The sequence below is a fragment of the Haemorhous mexicanus genome, chromosome 8 (assembly GCF_027477595.1).
Source record: "Haemorhous mexicanus isolate bHaeMex1 chromosome 8, bHaeMex1.pri, whole genome shotgun sequence".
In the NCBI taxonomy this organism is placed as follows: Eukaryota; Metazoa; Chordata; class Aves; order Passeriformes; family Fringillidae; genus Haemorhous; species Haemorhous mexicanus.
The window spans coordinates 19,146,992-19,168,755 of NC_082348.1; the positions used below are offsets into that span (position 1 = coordinate 19,146,992).

Below are 21,764 nucleotides of genomic sequence, written 5' to 3' on the forward strand. Positions count from 1 at the left end.
TTTTCAGTTACAGAGGTGTTTTGCCCGAACAGGTCATAAGGGTTGGACAATGCCTTTGGTGTAGGCTTTTGGTCCATTTTGTTGCTTCATTGTGGGTGCTAGTTTGAACATTCACCCTGCACATAAGGAGACAAGGAATGTTATGTCTGGTATGTAACCATTTGCTCTAGCTTGGCCTGCAAATTCTGCTAAGAAGCCATCAAGGACCCAGCTACGCTTTTGGATACAACACAAACAGAACTCAGGGTAAGCGGGGCAAAGTATAAGGAAACACTACTGTTGAGAGAGAAATAACAGTACATAGGTCTCAGTTCTCCTTTGCAGTATAATGATGTTCACTGGGAATATCCCTGTAGCTGAAGTGGAGGAATCTACTGAATGCATACTGTGCACTGCAAATGCCTTTGCTGGGATGTATAGATCATGCCATACATTTACAGTCAGCTTTACTACCAGCTAATTTTCTTGTGGGAATGAGTCTTAAAGGAAGGGGGTTCTATGCCTGTTGGAGTCTGTCATGAACATGAAGGAGCATGTTTTGTACACCTGGCAGAAGAAGACGGGAAGGCAATATTTAGTACATCTCAATGCAGTATGGTGGGTGTATGACTTTTTGAGAGAGCAGGAAAAGCATGTTTCAATGTTTTGTATCTAGAAATTCCCCCTCCTGCCCCCTGCCAAACTAGGAGTATATGGTAGAAATACGAAGTAGAAGAAAGATGACTGGAAGCTGTGAGGAAGGGCATAAGGGAGACTCTCCATTGGCAGCCACAGTTTTTCAGCTACAGGGTAGCTCCCCACTATTTGTCGTTTGGAAGCACTGGACTACAGCAAGACAAAGAAATTGCTCACTTTGTTTTTCACAGCACCACCTCATATCAACTATGGGTATTGAGAGCAGGTGCAAATGATTTCCTCCTTGGACAGAAGGACTCAGGTTTACAACATTCTCAGGGTAATTTGCTAAGTTCCATTTAGCAGGAAGCTTTGCACTGTGTGCAGCAGGTGGTTGGGAACTCTCATGGTGTGCAACAGGAGAGAAGGAGCAAAAGTAGATTTCTCATCAGAATACCCAGAACTTACTAAGGTTCAGGAAAAGTTGTTCTGAGTTTGGACTGGAGTCTGCTATTTGGGCAGTCCTGGCTTAAGCAACTAACCAAAATACCTGTAGATATTGGCTTTGTTGCATTGAGCCCAGAAGTGTCCAAAGCACCTACTGTGAAGAAGTGAATGCATGAGTGCTGTGCAGGTTAACATAGTTTTTGTACATGCTGCAGGAGCCACAGCCAGGTGGTTTTTTACCTGCATACATGTTTACAAGGCCTTTGTAAAAACAAAACAACAGGAAATGGTTTCTCAAAGGAACACAAAGTGTTCATGAGAAATTAGATATGACAAGACTTTCTTTGGTTAGGTGTCTCTTTACCACAACATTTTTCATCATAAAATTCTTTAGAAAAGCCAACATCCCAGAAGCCCCACGCTGACCCACAAAATGGAAAAGCTAGTTTCAGGCCTCTGATAATTGTGTGGGCTGTCAAATGAAGGCATTATTCTGATAACCATAGGTAATATTAAAATATTTAAAATAAACATAGATTTTTTTAAATCTTATCCACTTGTGTCATACAAATAGTGAGTCATGATCTTTAAAAGACATAAATAATTTTTGTTACCATGGAGCCACCAGATACCAGAACAGATATGTGTTCCAGAATTATTATTTTAAAGAACAGTCCAGAAAAGTTGCATCAAACTAAAATGAGTACCTGCAGAAGAGTGCCAGGTGAATATTCTTCTTCCTCAAGGACAAGTTTAGAGCCGTACCAAAAGGCTAATGCATAACTTAGAAAAATTATAAACCACATGTAACCATTGAATAATCCCATTATCATTCCTTTTCGAATTCCCCAGTGTTGAGCAAACACCAAGTTCTTATCATATCTGTAGAAAGAGAGAAAAATAAGAGGGAATTAAATAAATTTGACAGAAATTTCAAAATTAGCAAAGATCATATGAGGCACCTTTGATGACTCAGCAGAATGTCCACACATAGGGTTGATACAGAATCACTCTGAAGTGAGAGATCACTGCTGAAACCAGCAATGCTCCCAGATCATTAAATCCTTGTATGTTCTAGTGTAATAAGCACAAGAAGAGCCATACTCATTGCAGACACCTCATCATGGGGTTTGGAGTTTTAGCAGACTAAAACAGGATTTGAGAATTTGGCCAACACTCCAGAGCAGATCCTACAGCCATGTTATGTTTTCAGAGAATCTAAGAGACATTTGCAGAAGAAAAATCTGTTGTTTTTCTGATGAAAAATGATGTCATGATTGAATGTCATCGTGAGGATGTCCTGATGAAACTAATGAAACTAGTTCTCCTACTTAACTTGAAAGTACTCAAAGTTTTCAGATATGCTGCAAAAGTGATACATCAGACAGTGTTTAGGGAAAAATTTGACAGAATGTTCCTCCAAGTAAGCATGAATTGAAGATAATATTGCTGATGCTTTATTTCACTGATAGACTGAATTATAAAACTAATTCTACATACATTACTTGAAACCTAAATTTCTGAAACATACATGCATATAAGTTTCAAAGCTACTAGCTAGTCATAGTTGTAGAATATAGCAATTAATTGTTATGAATCAGATGTGCATTACAGCATTACATTGCTTCAGGAAAAAGAAATCAGAGACCTTAGAGTTTGTTGAAACGAACCTTTCAACTTCTTTCTTCTCCCCACCGAAAGCAGCCACTGTTCTGATGGATGAGAGCACTTCATCAGCCACAGCTCCAGCTTTTGCATAAGCCTTTAATTCTCGGCCTGTTAGTTTTGCCACAGCCTACAAAAGCATAAGCAGTGCTGGTTACACCTGAACTTCAGGTACAGAAAAGGACAGTGATGAGCAATGCTGGCTATCACCCTGTGCTGGTTGCTCTGCACTGGGTCACCTCCTGCACTCCAAGAAGGCTTTTATGAGGCATGCTGCACACTAGAATTCTTAGGTCTTCTGGTGCCAGGGCATACACCTTTGTAGCATATGTTTTGCAACAGTTCTGCTCCAAATATCTAGAAAGAGCAGCTGACAACTCCTGCTTTCCCTGCCTCCCTCCCTCCCTCTCTCTGCTCTAACTAGGCTGAAGCAGATTGCAGACTGAGGGTTTGTGCACAGTGGAAGGGAGAGCTTAAGTGCCAGGAGCAGCCCTTTACCACGGTGGCAGATCCCAACTTCAGGAAGAAGAGGTAACTGTAGTGGTGGGGGAGGATAAAAACAGAAGTTGCCACTGCTGTGCTTTGTTTTGTGGGCTGCTAGCAAACAGGTCCCTACACAGCAACCAAGAGCTCACTGGATGCCAAAAGCTTACTTAGACTCAAAAAATGCTCAAATTAATGGGAGAAAATATAGTAATTTGCAATTCTACACAGAGATACCACATTGACTTGGGAATGATATCATTAGAAAGTGTAAGGCGTCAGTCTTTCCTTTCTCTTTCTAAATACCCTACCCCTTGCATCTATCAGTCCTTTTTGAAGACAGGAAACCAGGCCAGATTGACTTTGGGTCTGTTTTCTTCATGGTGTAAAACAAAGACTTGGGCTGGAAAGGCTCAAAATGAGGAAAAACTTAAAAGTAACTATGTGACTGGAAAGAGATGGGTTAAGTAAGAATGGAAAGGGATAAAATTACAAAGATAAAGAGGAATAAGGTGGAACAAATGAAGAAGAAACATTTTGGGTTTTATTTCATTCCCTGCCAAGCTTCTGCTCTCCCACTTCACATGAGTCATTATTCATATCAGCTGCTTGCAGCCATCACAAGGTGCTAAAGGAGAGCTGGAGGACAAGAAATTAGTCACAGTTACATTAGATGTTTGATAGCAAAATGATAGCAAGCTGTTCCTGATGTGAAAGAAATGAGATTGCCAGAGGACTGAACCCAACAAGAATGAAGAGGATGAGCAGGAATTACCCAGCCCTGCTGAATATGGGAGAGGAGATGAGAGGGCAGAGGATCCTGCAGTTTCCCTTTTCACTGTCCTTTATACAGTGACAGGAAGTTTGTAGGAAGTGGATGGAGAAGCAGAACAGGAACAACTAGAGAAGGTGCAGCAGCTTCTAGGAGCAGGGACAGTTTGAGGTAAGTTTGAGTAGTGTTTTCAACTACTTTATGTCTCTGAAACTTAGCACCCATAAAAGTCTCTAATTTACATAGAGAAATCAAGTCTTGTATCTTGTAGCCATCTAAAGCAAGTGTGTAGTAATTGAGAAAGGTAAAGGCCAGCTTCTGATCTCAGCGTTAATACCCATCCACAGGACCCACAAGAAGGTAAGCTTACACTCCCCTCTTAGAAGCAGGGTTTATTATTCTGGGAATCAGAAAAAACAAAGTGAGAGCAAAGCCCCTCTACCACACCCCTTCGTCCATCCCTCCCCCCTCCCTCAGTGCTACTGGGACCATAATCTGTCTCTCTTGACTTTAAAGGGGTGTAATCAACTTCACCAACCCTCACAGCTTTCTGAGGTGTAATCAGATCTTTCCTGTTCAGTATTGCTCAATGTGAACCTTTCACAATTCACTCACCAAGCCATAGAGAGCTGCTCCAACCCCAAGCAGAGGGCTGACTGCAATGATAACTAAGGTCAGTTTCCAGCCACTGACAAATCCCAGGAGGAATCCACCTACAAAGGTGGTTATGCGCTGGATGAAGACTGCTACTTGATCAGCAATAGCCTCATTAATTTTATTAACATCACTGGAAAACAGTAACAACAGCAACAAATATCAACAGAAGATGGTGAGCATAACTTCAGTTTGTGTTGCAGGTCTTGGCCACATTTGGGTTAGGTGCTTTCCAGTGGAGAGGGCCCATCCTCATCCCTGTTCTTTCACCATTACCCCATATAAAGACCCTGGAGTACAATGAGAAAACCTGATGTCTTTGCAAGGGAGAAGCCTTTTAGGCATGAATATTGCAGAGAATACACTTTCCTTTCCCAGGAAATGTTCTGGCAGCAGACTGGTTCACTAGCTGGCTCTTACTACTGTGCCCCAGCTGATTCAGGAAGTGTGCACTGGCAGCCAAATTATAGATCACTCTGAAATGACTGGGCACAAAAGGAGAAGAGAGGAGAGAACAAACTGGGAAAAAAAACCCATCCCAAAGCCCATCTAACCCACCCACCCACCCACCCACACATTTGCTGTCAGACAAGGCATGAAAGGGAAATAATTGTGGTTCAACAGTTACGGTACTTAGTTCAAAGATGGGAGAGCTAATCAGTCTGGTTGCTGCTCCCACAAACATAGCTGTATTTCTACTAAAAGGTGTTTGTCACATGCCTGATTATTGACATTCTGCAGTGTTTGGAAGGAATTGCAAAATGTTTCCTGTAGCATATGGGTTTCTTAGATTACTTACTCAGAAATTCGGGTGTTCAGTTCTCCTACAGATGTACAGTCAAACCAGCCTATATCCATTCTCATTATTTTCCTGAAATAAGCTTTCCTGATTTTCTGTATCTGACGAGCTGCAGACATAACCCAAAAGCAGATCTGGGAAAAGCACAAAATAGCTGATAATTGCAGTAAAAAGTCTTTCTACTCCAACAAACCAGAAAAAGCAATTTGGCTAGAATGGGAAAGGCTGTTGATAAAATCCCTATTCAGGTAAAATACATTCTGTCTACCTAGACATGATAGCTGTTTTGATCTTTAAATAATCCAACAATTTTATATAGCCTCTGGATCATGCATTTGTCTCAGTTCTGATAAGATGGGAGGAGAGGCAAGTTAAATTACTTATGCTGTTGCATGAATGCCATATGGACAACATTTTTTCCATCTACAAATGTAAGTAATAAAGGGATGACAGCCATCCTACCTCTGCAAAATTCTTGGATAGTTTTCAGGAAGGAGATTGACAAGTGATGTTTGTGATTGTGAAAAGCTTCAAAAGCCGTGGGCCCTTCAGCAGACTTTGCAGGAATCATCCAAGCTTTTGACTCACTTCAGTCATAAGGACCAAACAATTACTACAAATATGTGGGGTACAATTCTTTTTCAACATTAGTTTTACACTAGTATTGCTCTGTAATATCTCTGTAACAGAAACAGGGCTCAACACAGTTGAGATGCCTACTTGGAATCTGCATCCCCTTCAGCTGTTATTTTTGGAGGGCATGTGGATTCCATAGTAGCTGCACTTGATCAGTGGTGTGGGTAAAATACATCCTTTTACAAAGGTATGCATGCCCAAATCCAAGGAGCTCTCAGATTGCCAGAGCTAACATATTTCAGCCATGGAATGAGAACTGAAAGCATCTGTTCTGCTCAAATAAGTAGCTAAGCAGTTAAAACCAACATAATAATTATAAATCTAATCATTTAGTGATTTAAACTTTAAAATCAAAATGGAAAACAAAATACTGACTTGGAGGTATCCTAACACAAGTATGGCACAACCAATTCCTGCATAGTATCCTGCAAACTTGGTCATTTCCTGTTCAATGTCCAGCAGCCTGAAAAAAGAAAAAGGAAAAAAAAGGAAAAAAGACGTGAGTAATACTGTTTTAAGTTTCTCACAGGTTTCTAATCGGATCCTCAAGTTAGATTCAGACCAGGTGGAAGTCAGCTTGCTCTGCTAACAGAGGCATTGTTTTCCAGTACCGAGGCTATTGCAAGTGGCTGGTTTCCTTGTTCAGGCTGTTGCACAGGGGTTGGGAGCTGGCAGCTACCCAAAAAAGCTCCACCATCCTGCAGCACCCCTGTAGTCTCTAGGAAATGCCCCCAGACTGCCTGCTCCAAAACAGCACAGGTGAGAGGGTGTTTCAGAGAAGAGCTGCCCGACAAGTTTTCATTAGATGTTGAATGTGCTTGCTTTGTGCCATTATAGCAACTAAAAACATTCAGATTTCAACTGCATTTTATAGGGAGAAGTGAGAGCTGCTAAAGTGAAATAAAATATTACTTTCTACCATAAACTTGCTAATCTAAAATGATAATTTGTCTGTTACACAAGTAGTACTGATAATTACTCCTAATATCAGTGAAGGGCACTGAATTGCTGCTTTTGTGATTAATCTATTTTGAAATAGGTTGTTATAGGTTATGCATTTAGAAAACTTTTCAAAAACATCCTGCAGAACAGAAAATCTTATTTAATTTACCCAAAATTTTGTACCCTGAAATTTTAAGCCACAAAGGGAACATTCTGCACCTGACTTGATCTCTGACAAAAAACAGTCATGGAAACAACTTAGGTTGTTAACCTAAGTTATCTGACACAGATATCCAGAACAATTTTACATGATAATTAGGATCATGGAGCAGATCCTCCTAGAAACTGTGCCAAGGCACACGATAAATATGGAGGTGACTGGTGACAGCCAATGTGACTTCACTAAGGGCAACTCACGCTGGACAAATTTGGTGGCATTCTATGACAGAGTTACATCATGGATGGATGAGGGAAGAGTGACTGACATCATCTACCAACTGGGTTTGTCTCTAACCTGGAGAGACATCCTTGTCTCTAAACTGGAGAGACATGGTAGATGAACCATTCAGTGGATAAGGAATTGGCTGGATGGTTGCACTCAAAGAGTGGCAGTCAAGGGCTCAATATCCACATAGACACCAGTGGCAGATGATGTTTCTCAAGGGTTGGTATTGGGACCAGTGCTGTTTCACATCTTTGTCAATGACAAAGTGGACAGTGGGTTTGAGTGCACCCTCAGCAGGTTTGCTGATGACACCAAGCTGTGGGGTGCAGTTGACACGCTGGATGGAAGGAATACCATCCAGAGAGACTTTGACAGGCTTGAGGGGTGGGACTGTGTGAACCTCATGAAATTCAACAAGGCCAAGTGTAAAGTCCTGCCTCTGAGTCAGGGCAATCCCAAGCACAGACATAGGCTGGGTGAAGAATGGATTGTGAGCAGCCCTGGGGAGACAGCTGGGGAATGTTGGTGGACAAAGTTTAACCTGACTTAGCAATGTGTGCTCTCAGCCTAGAAAGCCAACCCTGTTCTGGGCTGCATCCAGAGCAGTGTGGCCAGCAGATCAAGGGAGGGGACTTTGCCTCTCTACTCTGCTCTGGTGACACCCAGAGAGCTGCATCCAGCTCTGGGGGTCCCATCATAAGGAGGACATGGACCTGCTGGAGCAAGTCCAGAAGAAGGCCATGAAGATGAAGAGCGGGCTGGAGCAGGCCAGGAGAGTTGGGCTTGTTTGGCCTGGAGAAGAGAAAGTTGTGGGGAAATCTTAAAGCACCCTCTAGTACACTGAGGAAGTCTACGAGAAAGCAGGAGAGAGACATTTTACCATGGAGGCATGGAGGGGAAATGGCTTTAAACTGTAAAAAAAGCAGCTTTACGTTATAAAGAAATTCATCACTGTGAGGATGGTGAGACATTAAAACAGGTTACCCAGAGAAGTTGCGGATTCTTTATCCATGGAATTGTTCAAGGCTTTTTTGAATCAAAGCCTTATTCAAAAGGCTTTGCTCAAAGCCTTTTGAATAAGGCTTTGAGCAACCTGATCTAGTGGAAAGTGTCCCAGTCCATAGCAAGGAAATTGAAACTAGGGGATGATCCCTTCTAACTCAAATTATTCTATGGTTCTATGAATGTATCTTGCCTGGTCTGTAGTTGCTGCTTCAGAGGTACAGAGGTCAGTAGTAAATCCTGTATTTTATCTGCCAGCCCATCTCCGAAGGCTGTCTTGGATGGTCTAGAGCAAAATAATTCGTCCCTAATCACCTACATCTAAGAATATGAATAGCTTCCCATGTGCCCTGAATTTCAGAGACCTTTAGACAAGTAACTTTTAATTCCAATTAAGTATGCAATGAAATGTCACTCAGAGATTAGAAAACTCTTGTAAAGATGCACCAAGAAATGATTCTTAGGAAAGGTTCAAATTTGGCCTTTACAGGTATTGGTATCTGAATGAATTATCTAGACTCCATTTATTATATTTAAAGGAAAGAAACAGCCAGTCTTATGGGGCAGTTCTTTTGATCTGCCTCAGACATCCCCCATAAGCTAAGATGAATTGCATTCTAGAAATGCTCATTTCTCTCAGTGACATAAGTTCAGCTAACTTGCTCAGAAGTCAGCAGGCATGTCCAGGTAACTAAGTCCTGACCAGAATGACCAGAAGTCATTACTACCTACAGTGTAATCAGAGAAAATAGATTAATGAACTCAGATATGTAACATATTTATCTGTTATCTGAACAATCATAATCAGAAAATATTCTTGCTGACAAATATAACTGAAAGACCAAGATCCAAGCTGACCTTCTGTCCCCTCCAGATAATATCACCAGCTCAGAAACAGGACTATGTAACAAGAACCATGCCTCCTTTCTACCTTATGAACAGAAAATATAAGATTTAGAGGCTGAACAGGACCTTCAATAGCAATGCATTCTCTGACAAGCTATGATAACAATGGGATATGATAACAATGATAACATCCATACTTACCCACATTTTATTGTGGCGTTCTTTTCATTCTGATGAATGGTACCATTAATCCACACTATGGTGTTATTTACACATGTCTTGTTTGGATCTTTAAGCTCTTGCATTTCAATGTCATATTCGATAAATGTGTCTGCCATTGCACCAAACACAAGCAACACAGCTGGTTGGGCCACTCCATGAACAATAGCACACAAACTACCAGCAACCATCATTAAAATCTCCACAGATGATGAAAATCGAAACTAAAGAGGGAAGAAAAAAATATGATCTCTGCTGCAAGGCAGTCTTCATACTGGTTGTATAATGATAAATCATTAATTAGGTGGATCAGATAAAAAAACATTCTCTTTAAATTTCAGAATTATCTTCAATATAGAAAGAAGACAAATCTCTCTGTCCAATCTAATCTAATTACATCTGTGATTACAGCCTCATAAATTATTACAAGCTTCCTTTTAACATGTGAATGAATGTATTGTCAGATAACATTAATAGCTCAATATCATTCTGCATTATCATCATTCCAGGAACTAGGTAAGAGATTAAGAATAGTAACTAAAATTCATATATATCATCTGCTTTGCAGACTTCCAGTGGAGAGTGGGAGGGGAGGAAAAAGCCTTAGGGCATTATGTAGAGCCTCTTAATAAAGTCAGCCAATTTCTCAAAAGTCTGCAGTGCTGTGGTAGGAAACCAACTAAACATCTTCAGAGCAAGTTTTCATTGCTAAAATTCTAAACTGCTTTGGTTGAGCCAGGCAGTTGTGGATTGGCTCTTAATCTGAGAGAAATGTGTAGAAAAGAGTTTTCCCACAGGTAGCTCGGCAAAGATACAGTGATTTAAGTTGCCTTTGTCATGATTGCATGAAATCTGATTCTCAGGGTGAAGTCAGGTGCAAATATATATAGATTAAACTGTCCATATAGACTATCAGTTTCAAATGCTATACATTTTAAAATAGGAGTGTCAAGAGGAATCATAGCCTGCTGAAGAACCTGTCCAGGTTCTGTAGGTACTATAATGTGCCCTAGAGAAGACAGGGTGGGAATTTACAGCATATGTGGAAAGGACATTAGGGCGAAGACAATATAAAGGGAAAACCAGTTAACACAAAAGATAAATATATAAAATGTCCTTCTACACAAAAAAAAGAAGAAACCAACAAAAAGTCAGAAGAAAACAGTAACTCTACCACTGTTTTACAAATCTTGTTCTTAAGAAGCCTAGGAATTCACTTGATTTAAAAAAAGCACATAGAAAATGCACAGGTATGTGGTATCTGATTTCTCAGCACATCTGAAGCAATCAAACTCTATTTACCAACTGCACTTCAGTAGTTAAATATCTGTGTAAAAGAAGCTACAGAATTCAAACCTCTCTGCTTGCCCTCTGTGGGGACAGACTGTTCTCTCCACCCAGCTGGGAGTTGAGATACTTAGCCAGGTGCATTGCAAGGGATGTTACTGCACTAGCCTGCTGCTACAGGCAGGACCATACCCGTTTGGACACATTACAGACTAACTGAGTGGGCTGTGTGCAAAACAGGAGTAGTAAGATCTCTTAGCTGCATGCTGCTGGGTTGGATACCTCTTGACTACATTTATTTTAAAATTTAGATGAACCCAAAGGAATTGCAACAAAGGCTAGATGTAATTTATACCATATGGTATTGTGCATCCACAATCCATTGCAACCAAATCTTCTAAAACCCATGGAACAAATATGAGGGAGCTAAATTATCTGCCAAATATCATACAGAAAATTTTTGGCAGAAATAAGAATGAACAAAGGTCACCTAAATCCCTGCTATGCAACTTACCTCATTTCTATATATGTATCTGCAGCTTAAATATAATGTGTTTAATAGACATTTTTGACACCAAACTGACAAGATGACAAGAGGTTCTAGTGAATTCCCACTGAATTTTATTGGTAGGATTTCAGGCCAAAAGATTTAATCCTTAAAAGTTCAGCTTAGTCACAGCTATACCCCAAAACCACCTTACTGGTTATTGTCACTTATTCTGCAACATAATACACATCAAATATTTATAGACATTGCTTTTATTACCAGCTGAAAGAAGCCAACACGAACACTGTTTTCTTTCTTCTTTGATGACCTTCAACAACAGAAAATATAAAATTATGAACTTGTATTTTAGTACTTATTTTGGTTTATATGCTAAGTATAAGGAATTGAACTTTACTCACTTTTCACTTTTCTTCTCTATAAAAGGTTCTTCATATGCATAGAAATTTCTGGCAAAAAGGATAAGATTTTACATTATTACTTTTACTCTCTTTGTTGCTTCTCTGAAATTACTTGAGACATTTTACCCAGAATTTTAAAAGACAAGCTGTTTCTTTCAGATTTCTTTGGAACCAGTGATTTGATGGTTCTTTGAAATTTTAGACAGAGACTAGAATGGAGATAAGGTTAAAATTCCTAAAGGTTTATACTTTGTTCCATAAGCAGCTCCTCAACACATTGTTCCTGTAATGTGGATTGTGGGTTCTTTGAGGTCAGCTAAAGAAATATCTACTGCCCAAATTGTTAGTTAATCCTTCCTTTAAGACAGAGAAAGTTCCTATTCCTATAGCAAGCAATCATCATCAGCTGTGTGCATTCAGTGATGAATGAGTAGGGATATTCTGTTTGTGGTGGATGGTTTGGTTTGGTTTTTAATGAAGCAAACTATTCAAGCTATATTTGTCATAAACTGTTTTCAGCAACTAGATCCTAGAAAGCCTAAAGGAAGCTTTTCTTCAGGTATGTATGGATCACATGTGTGTTACATGTGAAAGTCCAACAGAACTTGGGTTTCAAGGTGGAAAGATGTGGTAGGCTTCTAATAGTGGGCTGGTGCTCTCTTAGATGGGCAACCTGACAATGGGAAAAAATAAGAGATACTCTGGTTTCCCTCTTCTAGAGGTAGCTCCCAGACTGGCTACACTGTGTCAGAAAGAGTTGGCTCAAATTATAGAATTTTTACTGTCCAGCCTGCTACAGAGTTGTCCAAAGGTCTAGGAAGGAGGAGGAACTTAATTCCAATCAGACCTCTAATAATAGCTGAAGGTCAAATTCTCTAAATCATCCCAAATTTTAACTACCCAGAATTCTACACTTAAATCTTAGTATCTGAGATAATTCCTTTTGTTTTAAAGTCTCACAGTTAAGTTTTAAGAGAAATTAATCAAGTTTGATTAAAATTCCTGGAAAAGTGATTTCTCAAACTAAAAACACTGAAGAAAGATAAATTTGAATATCAAAAACATTTTCAGAAGGAAGATCATATTACTGACATTTATGTTTTTTAAAGTTTCTAGGACTGCTTTGGTCTACCTGTTTTAGTTGTATCAAATAAGGAAATTCAACCACTAGAGAACAGCTTTTTTTAAAAAAAATAAATATTCCATCAATTCCATCCAAAACCATTAACTTTTTTGATATTCCCAGAAGTATTTATTGTTCCAATCATGTACATGACTTACTCTGATTTCTTGAAGCTGTTACCTGTGAGGGAAAATAAATGCAGTCTAGTTAATGATTATTGTTAAAGTACATAACCTTCTATAGACATGTGAAACATAAACTCTAGAACTCTATGGGACCTGATCATTCCTGATTTATATACATCTTATTCCCACTATCATACATATAGGATGTGGTTTAAACTAAGAACACTATTCAGGACATTTGCCAAAAGTGATTTTCATTGCCAACTGTTAGCTAATATTCAACCAGTTGTCCTGGACACTGCCTCCTTAAGGATACTGAGCTAATGCTCCCTCCATGCACGCTCCCTGAAAGGAGGAGCGGTAGATCTTCTCAACTTAGAGACTGCAAATCCTGGGGAAGGTGAGCAGTTGTGGTCTTGGAGGGTAGGATTAACTTTCCATACTGATGTCTGCTCTTGAGACATTGTATAAGGAACCACAGCTTAGAGAAATGGAATCATACTACAAGATATAATTAAGTTGTAGGACAATTCCTTAGTCCTCAGAAAAGGTCTGGATTTAGTCCCCTTTCCAAAGATGTTGTGAAAGACATACTAAAGCACAGCTTGTGTTCTCAGGGGCCCCAAAGAAGGGTCATCTGAAGGTCTGATGTAGAAAATATTTGTTGTACATCACTTGAGATGACAATGAATAAAGAGTTTTATTTTTACCTTTTTTGTCTTTATTTGTTTACATTTATTATTCTTATTTTTACATCACAATTTGGATAACCTAAGGGCACTGAACATATGCACTTTGCTCAATTATGATGCATTTGTCAGTTCAACATTAAGTTGACATCCACAGTTTGTATTTCAAGCACTGCCTTCCTTTCTTCACATCTAGAGACTCATCACTGAGCATGCACAGGGCTGTTTCACAGAGCAGTCGCAGAGGAAGTTTGCATCACAATTCACAGAGGATACAAAGAAGTTGCTGCAACCAAAAATTTTGCCTCTATAATTTTTCTACCCAGGGGAAGAAGGCATTTCCATTATCTCCAGGGTTTTGCATTTCTCAAGAACACAATGTTAGATGGAAACAGTCTGAGTTTGGGACTAAAGAAACAGCTGATGCATCTCCTTTTTAGGGTTAATAAAATAACTTTATTTGGCTTTGGTTAAAAATTACTCTGGTGGTTGTATTTTGCTGTCTGTTACTTTGGGATGGTAAAGAAATATTATTTCTTTACATTTTCTATACATTTTCCAGGAAATTTCTAATTTGTAAAACTGTTATTACAAAGGATCATTTGGTGTTAGAAAACCTTTCTTTTGTGAAGAAAGAATATATCTGGCTATTTGAATTTTGCAGCAGGCAACAACAGTAGTGGTTTGAAATAATTTCTGGAGGATTCTTTAAAGGTTTATCAGAAAAGTCAAGGTTTAGAGAAAGCTCCTTCTATAGGCTGGTAATGCAAAATGTTTTGCAAGAGATAAAGGAAAAGGCTAGTGGAAGGAAAATGGGAGAAACAAGAGCCATGTAAAAGCTCTCTGGGTCATGAATTTAGAGAGCAAAACAAGTACTCTCCAAATGTGAAAAATCCCTAATCTATGAATTTGAAGAGGGAAACAAGAGCATACCAGTGCTATTCAACAGTGTAAGAAATTGCAGTCCAGCTTCTGTGGGCCAGCAGTTTTTAGGCAAAGAATTTATAAGAGAAGAATTTGGAATTATGTTAATTTGAAAGAAAAAAGAGATGAATAGCAGTGCACACTGTGAATACTGAAAAAGTAGAAAAAGAGGACAGAACATGATGTTCATAGAAAAGAAAAGAATGTAGGGAAGATAAAAGAATTTATTAACCCAAAAGGAAAAAAAGCCATAATTATCTTTGAATGCCCAAAAAATTTTGAAAGAGGAATTAAGGCATTTAAGAAAGAAATTTTACAATTTGGAAAAACAAAAAAAAGCAGCAGAGACTTAACGAAAAGCTGAAAAACACTGGCAAGAATTTGAGTGTTTACTGTTAAAGTGAGAACACACAAAGAAGAAGCTCCCTGAGAGTCAAGTGATGAAAAATTGTACTCAAAAAGTTCCCAAATAAATCTGTCTCTTAACTACACTTACAAGTGTGGTGTTCAAGAGTTGATCCAGAGAGGGCTAATCCTAACTAATTTGTACAAAAGGTGGCTATTGAAGTAAACCTCACTGGAAATGAGATCAATCAGCAGAATCCCAGTGAGGTTTTAAAGCTTTATCTGTTTTGGGAATGATGTTCTAGCAGTTTAACAACCTTCTCCTTACAGAGAAGCAGAAAACGAGGTGTATTTCCAAGGAAACCAAGAAACTGGAGGCAAGCACACTTGATAGCCAAAAAGAACAACCCAGCTGTCAAAGAAGAATAGTCTTTTGCTGGTAGATAGCCTTTTGCCAAAAACTCATAACAAGTAAAACAAGTGTGTAAAACAAACAGGCAGACAAAAAACAACTCCTCAAACCAGCAAGATAAGTCTAAGCAATGTGGGAGTTCAAAGTAAGTGTCTGGAAGACATGAACTGTTTTCTGTCCTAGAAGTTGGCCAAATCCCATTAATCTGCATTGCAATTTAGCTTCCATTATGAACTACTGTTTTGCTTTCCTTTGTACTTTATGACCTGTATAATTATTTAACATCGTCTTTTTTTTTTTTTTTTTTTTGCTTTTCTTAGGTCTTACAAAGAGAACTCAAAATATTGAGCAGTTTCTGTTCATGTTTCTCCCTGACTCTTTTTGCCTTTCAACTGACAAAATGGAAAACTGCATATTGGAAAGGAAAAATGGAAAAAAAGACAAGCTCTGATAAGAAGAGGTAATGCAGATCTTAGCATTAGCTAAGATCTTGGAATTAGCTTGTAAGAATTCTGTCAAATATATGTATGACTACAAATGTGAGTGTTTGCTGGAAGAAACTGCGTAAGACAGCACTTTTTGCTTTTTTTTTTCTTCAACAGAACTCTTTTACTTGTACAACAAAATGCCAAATGTAAAAACCTATGTAGATACCTTGAACTTGTTAGTTTACCCATAAAGATTGTCCATGAGTAGGGATTATTATATTTTTTACAGAAAACTTTTGGGGGCAGCATACTTATGAGAGCAGGTACCATATAACCTTATTTATTCCATAGACTATTTACTTGTATTCTGTAGACTACTTCCTTCACTTCGGCCACCCACCACCTATTTTACATGCTTTATAACATAAGGAGGTGACTGAAGAATAAACTTCTTACTTTTGCCATCAGAGTCAAAAGCATAATTATCCTCTCCCACTCTCTTGATGCTACGTAGAACTACTGGGTCAGACATGATGATTATTTAATTCAATCAAAAGTCCTGAAAAGAGATGGGGTGTGGGGATGGGGAGAAGAAGAGTATCAGCTTACATTTGTCTGTGAACATAAAACAACATTATGATAAACTCCCCCTTTGCCCAGGACATGATCCCAGGACAACAGCACTGATTACAGCAGAAGTTGTAATAGTACAGATGTCATGGACTCAGTGAAACCACAATGTAGAAAAACACCCCAGAGAGTGCCCAACCCACCCCTGCCAGGCCTCTGAGGAGGCTGCCCTGCAGGGCCTGGCAGCTCCTGGCAAACAGCCCTGTCCCCAGGCATGGCTCTGCTGAAGTGAACTACTGCCTCTGTGAGGGTGGCATCTGGGAGGGTGAGACTGTAACAGGACAGATCCTGCCTCAGCTACAAGGGGGCAGCAGGACCAGCCCCTGCCTTGTGCTGTCCCAACTGGCAACAGCTGTGAGAACCATGGCAGGGGAGAACTGGGGCTCAAGAAGGGAGAATGGTGGAAGCCCCAGGGCCACATTGACATCTGCATCATCAGCACCAGCTGCACTCCCAAAGCTCTTGGCTACCAGAGCTGCTTCTCTGGGAAATTTTATTCCTGTAGTCACACTGACATGCTTTCTTTTCATGTATGAGCAGATCTCATATATGAAAAGAAATAAGAAGACAAAGTAATTACCTTTTGATTAAAAAAGTGCTGTCATGAGGAAAAATCTGCCAGGGAAGCCTGGTATCCAAGATGCACGCAGGGGGAAATGCTGCAGAAGTCATCCCCAAAATCAGCCCTTTCATAAGCAATGGTATTTCATCTACATCTTTGTTTAATGTAATGTATCCCAAGGCATAATTACTGAATCTTGTTCCAGTCTTTAAGTATCAACACTTACATGATTATACGTCTGTATAAAACACAGCCTCTCACTGTAAGCATATTAAGCATTTAGATAACATAGTTCAGTTGTCCTTATTTCATTTTAACAAATGTTTATCAATTTTGTAATTGATAATTGTAATTGTAACATTTTTTTTAAGCCTGAATGCTGATACAGTTTTAAGTTACAGGAAAAACCCCAGTGATTGACAGACTTGACTGTCCCACATTTCTGAATCATTTTTCTTATTTTTTCTAAAGCTCAACTCATCAACTACTGTCCTGTTCCATAGGCATCATTCATTAGCTTACTTAAACAGATTAGTATAGCAGATTAACGTGCTGTACTAGATTATTGAAATAACCTCCTCAGGCTCTTAATGTTTAATGGGGATCACTGAGATAATAGAAATCAGAGAAAATAGAAGGTAATAGACCTACCCATGTGTGTGCAGAATACAACCTAGTAGCAGAGAATAACTCAAACTGCACTCAAATGAAATAGCATCATACTCTAGCCAGCTACAGTGCAGTTGCTGGATTTTTGAGGAACAAAAATCTTTGAAGAACTCAAAATCCAGATTTAAATAAGTAATATTGAAAAATGCTAACAAAGAAACACATCCTGTAAATGGAGAAACATTAGGACCTGATTGAAAGTCCTTTGAAATCTATTTCAAATCACCTCTTTATTCAGATCAGATCTTTATTTAACATAAATGGGAGTGAAGGGATGGAGAAAAAAAAAAACAATTAATATTGGCCCTGAAAGCACTATCCTTCATGTTTCTCTGAAGTTAGGTTCCTCAAATTTTGGTGATAGCATTTATGCAGAAAGTCATATATTGCTTCAAAACAGAACTTAAATGTCTTGTTCTTCAAATAGTCACATTAAAAAAAATTCAAAACAGAAAAAAAAACAAACAAAAAACAAAACAAAACAAAAAACACCAACACTAACTGTGCATAGGAAATGCAGTATTTAGGTTAAATTGTCCCAAAGGAAAAAATATAAATACCTTTCAGTTCAGGAAGTGTCATCAGTTAACTCTGAAATAATAAACAGGAGAAATTTGTTACTCACCTGTGGCTGTGAAAAATCATAAGGATCATAAACAAATTGCAAGGACTCTGCTCTATTAGTCAGTGAAGCACTCAAGCATTTTCCAGCATATTTTCATTATTTTAACCCATTTGTCAGAACTGAATCTTTTGATTGGGCACTGGCTATTTGCACCTGGGTCAATAACCACGCGGTCACAATGTTTTCAGTTCATTGACATCTAATGGAGTGTTTAAATTTGACTAATGCAATCTCAAAACAAAGTCAGTGCACTTGGAAAACAATTATACATGAGGAGACCAGACAGTTCCCTGGAAAACAACTCACAGTTCAATGCACAGGAAGAATTAATATAGCATAATTTTATCAGCAACTTTATTTGGCAGACAGTAATTGTGTATGCTCTTGTCCTCACGGTACACAACAACATCAGCTGAATAACATGATAATTGGTTCAGAGATTAAGCTAAATTCAGATTAAAAACTTGCTGAAAAGCTTGGTTTTCTAACTAAGATTGCCAGTCTCTACATGGCTTCTAACTTTTTCCAATTTTTCCTTTGAAATGAAGATGTTTCAGCCTGGAAGTTCCTGAGTAGTAGTGAATTCTCATTGGATACAAGCCCTCCATGGATTTTTCAGTAAGGGACACTGATGAGGACAGTGCTATGACCTCAGATAATATAACTGTATAGCTTAGAGGGAAATGGCAAACAGGGTTGAGTTCCTCTCTGAAATCAGTTCTCATTACAGAGGCTCCTGACTGATGGTACAAGATAGAAAGACAATGTCATAATCACAGTGACTGTCAGGTCTCTTCAAGTCTTCTGTCCTCTTACACTTCCTGTGATAAAACCTCATGCCCAAAAGTGTCACAATTAATGTAGCTAAGCAGAAATCCAATTTTCCTCGGTTAGCGTCATTACTGTGTTTACAATGACAGCATAACTAAGTGCGAACCCAGTGTCTGCTCCCACTATTTTACAAAAAGAAGTCTTCAGCTATACCACTGTACACAGCACAGATTTGAGAATAACACTATTGGAGGTAACATCACAGTGATAATAATTTAGCCCACCATGGCACAGAGCCAGAGTAAAACAAACAGTTATTTGCAGTGCAGGGACAGTTACCTTCTAGGCAGTGAAAAGGCTGGAAGAAAAATTACATGGTGAGCAGAAGTCTGCTTTATTTCAATCCCCAGTGAGAGCTTCTTCAGGAGCAACGTGGCCAAAGGCAATGCAATGCCTTTGGTTTTCAAGGTACTTTAGCAGAATTCACACTGGCACACTCTTGATGAGCCTTTTTGGTTTTTTTTCATTTTTGGTTTGTGGCCTCTATAAAAAAATGCAGGTAGATCTTTACATTGCAAAGTTGGACAACTGCAGACAGACAGGACTTGTCAGTCTCCCTGGCAGGCTAGAGATAAAACAGACTGTGGAAAGCACTCTAACTGAAAGCCTTGTAATTACAGCACTTCTATTAGTTTGATATAAAGTTCCATCACTGATTAAAGCCCAGAGAGATCAGTTTAGGTCCCATGTTTGTGACATGTCTGTTGTCATGGCAAAAACAGGCTTTTTCCTTCAGCCCAGCTAAATTGGCTTTTATTTTTGTTTATTGACCAGACTGCAGATCAAGGCAAAACTCTGTTGCTTTTATATTGATTTACAAATATACATTATAGCTGATGAAACACAGTTCTGCTTCCTTCTCTAGAGGGACTATTCTCAGAGTGTCTCTGGCCCTGGGCCCCTGGGTTGCTGCCATGGCCCTGCACAAGCACTAGCAGACACATGGTGTAGTTCTCTGGCATGGCTAAAGTCTCAGGACAGGTAGGTGTGGGCGGGCAGGAGTGTCAGGAAAACAAGGAGGGCAGGTCTCTACACAGCCTCCGGAAGCAAGCCTGGCCCTGGCTCTGCTGAGCAACAGCCAAGGACTGCCCCGACTGCAACACAGCTGCAGGCAAACGAATGCTCCAGCAAAGGAATACGGCAACTCCCAGCAGAGTAAGGGATATCATAAAGAAAATGGTACTTTTAAAAAGGTTTGCAAGAGAAGGAAAGGCAGCCTGTGCACCGGATGTGTACTGCATGCATACATATGCCAAGAGAAACATTTCCTCGACCTAAAGGAACTCAGAAATACTATACAGGGAAGGCAGTTACATAATCTGTTCTTCATACTTTCTTTACTACTGATGCTGGAGAGGAAGTGAAGCAATAAAAACTAGCATCTCTCAATTGCAGCTTTTACAACATGCTGGGTAACTTCCAGCCAGCACAAGAAGCTGCATTTCACCAGCATACATACTTATGTAAAGCACCATGAGCAGCCATAGGGCTTGCAGTAAAAATGGATATCTTAAACCTGCCATGTCAGAGCAGAAAGCAGATGTATGAGCAGAAAAAAAAAGTGGTGATCCTGTTCCTACTATTTTGCTTAAAAACATGTCAAGTGGTTGCAATTTCCTTTTAGATTAAGCTTAGCCAGAGCAGAATTTGACCATAAGTGCAACTTCATTACATCTTGCCCTGCAAGAGATGGATTGTCCAAAAGCAATCTCTAAAAAGTTCTGTTCTTTAAATCTATTTAAATCTTTCCTTATTTGATTGCATCAGGTATTCTCTGTTTTCTGGGCCAAGAGTGCTCATAGAGAAATATAACTGAACTTTTTCTCTAAGCAGAATTTCATCCATCATCAATAATTACTTATAAATTCACTACTAAATCAATTGGAGTATAATCCCAGATATGCAGGCTCTTCCCAAACGTATTTTGCAGTATTGATGTTTTCACACAGCCTAAGCTTCAGTTCAGCAGGTGAAGTGCTCCAACCTGCACCCTCCTTCCTGTGCTCAGGGACCATAGGCAAACTCCCACAGCCTAGCGGTGCAAATTTATTGCTTCAGAAGCAAAGAGGCAGCACTTCTCCCTTCTCTTCTGAGACTTCAGCATTGACAACAAAAGGTTTTAGTAAAATAAAGTTTTCTGGGTAGCATTACTTCAGTATCCACAGTAATGGGAAAGGTTCTGGGTCCTGCTTGCTTTGCTTGACTTTTTGTTGCCTGTTGGCCTCAGTCTTGCTCTTTATCACCAATTCTCATTTCTGCTCAAGAAAAAAAAAGGCAGGAGAGTTTTCCTCAAAATATCATGTCACATTCACAGCTTGTTTTACTTGACATTTAACAAGCCTGTGTTTGTCAGAGGGATGTTTTATACATCTAGTTAGTGGTAGATAAATATTTGGGAATGTGCTCAAAAAGTCAGGGTTATCAATACATCATTGACAGAACAGACATGCAATTCCTGGAATCTTCATTGGGACTTTTGCACTCATATGCTTATCTAGGTTTTGGCACAAGGCTCAGCACCTCCCATGCTGTGTTACCCAGCTAGGGAACAAATTAAATAAATTGTTCCCTGTGTTACTAGGGAACAAATTAAATAAATTCCACTTAACAAGCGTCATTTTGTTTTAAAATTTGAATACATGTAATAAATTACTTCAAAGTTATCATTCATTCTTTCAAAAGC

At 39.2% G+C, this 21,764-nt stretch overlaps 1 protein-coding gene and 1 long non-coding RNA gene across 2 annotated transcripts in view; one reads left to right on the forward strand and one right to left on the reverse strand.

Annotated features, from left to right (window-relative positions):
- Window positions 1–18,333, reverse strand: part of ABCB11 (ATP binding cassette subfamily B member 11) — a 38,915-nt gene extending 20,582 nt beyond the window's left edge. Inside the window, exons 1-11 of the mRNA XM_059853046.1 lie at window positions 18,251–18,333; window positions 16,221–16,323; window positions 13,000–13,021; window positions 11,719–11,766; window positions 11,579–11,627; window positions 9,508–9,749; window positions 6,447–6,534; window positions 5,436–5,569; window positions 4,598–4,769; window positions 2,733–2,857; window positions 1,770–1,944 (exon numbers count right to left, since the gene is read on the reverse strand). Of these exons, the coding sequence (XP_059709029.1) occupies window positions 1,770–1,944; window positions 2,733–2,857; window positions 4,598–4,769; window positions 5,436–5,569; window positions 6,447–6,534; window positions 9,508–9,749; window positions 11,579–11,627; window positions 11,719–11,766; window positions 13,000–13,021; window positions 16,221–16,296 (1,131 nt within the window). The 5' untranslated portion in view covers window positions 16,297–16,323; window positions 18,251–18,333. The remainder of the gene's footprint in view (window positions 1–1,769; window positions 1,945–2,732; window positions 2,858–4,597; window positions 4,770–5,435; window positions 5,570–6,446; window positions 6,535–9,507; window positions 9,750–11,578; window positions 11,628–11,718; window positions 11,767–12,999; window positions 13,022–16,220; window positions 16,324–18,250) is intronic.
- LOC132330547 (uncharacterized) overlaps window positions 1–21,764 on the forward strand; it is a 34,160-nt gene that overhangs the window by 7,435 nt on the left and 4,961 nt on the right. Inside the window, exon 4 of the long non-coding RNA XR_009487339.1 lies at window positions 15,657–15,796. This is a non-coding gene — a long non-coding RNA (uncharacterized LOC132330547). The remainder of the gene's footprint in view (window positions 1–15,656; window positions 15,797–21,764) is intronic.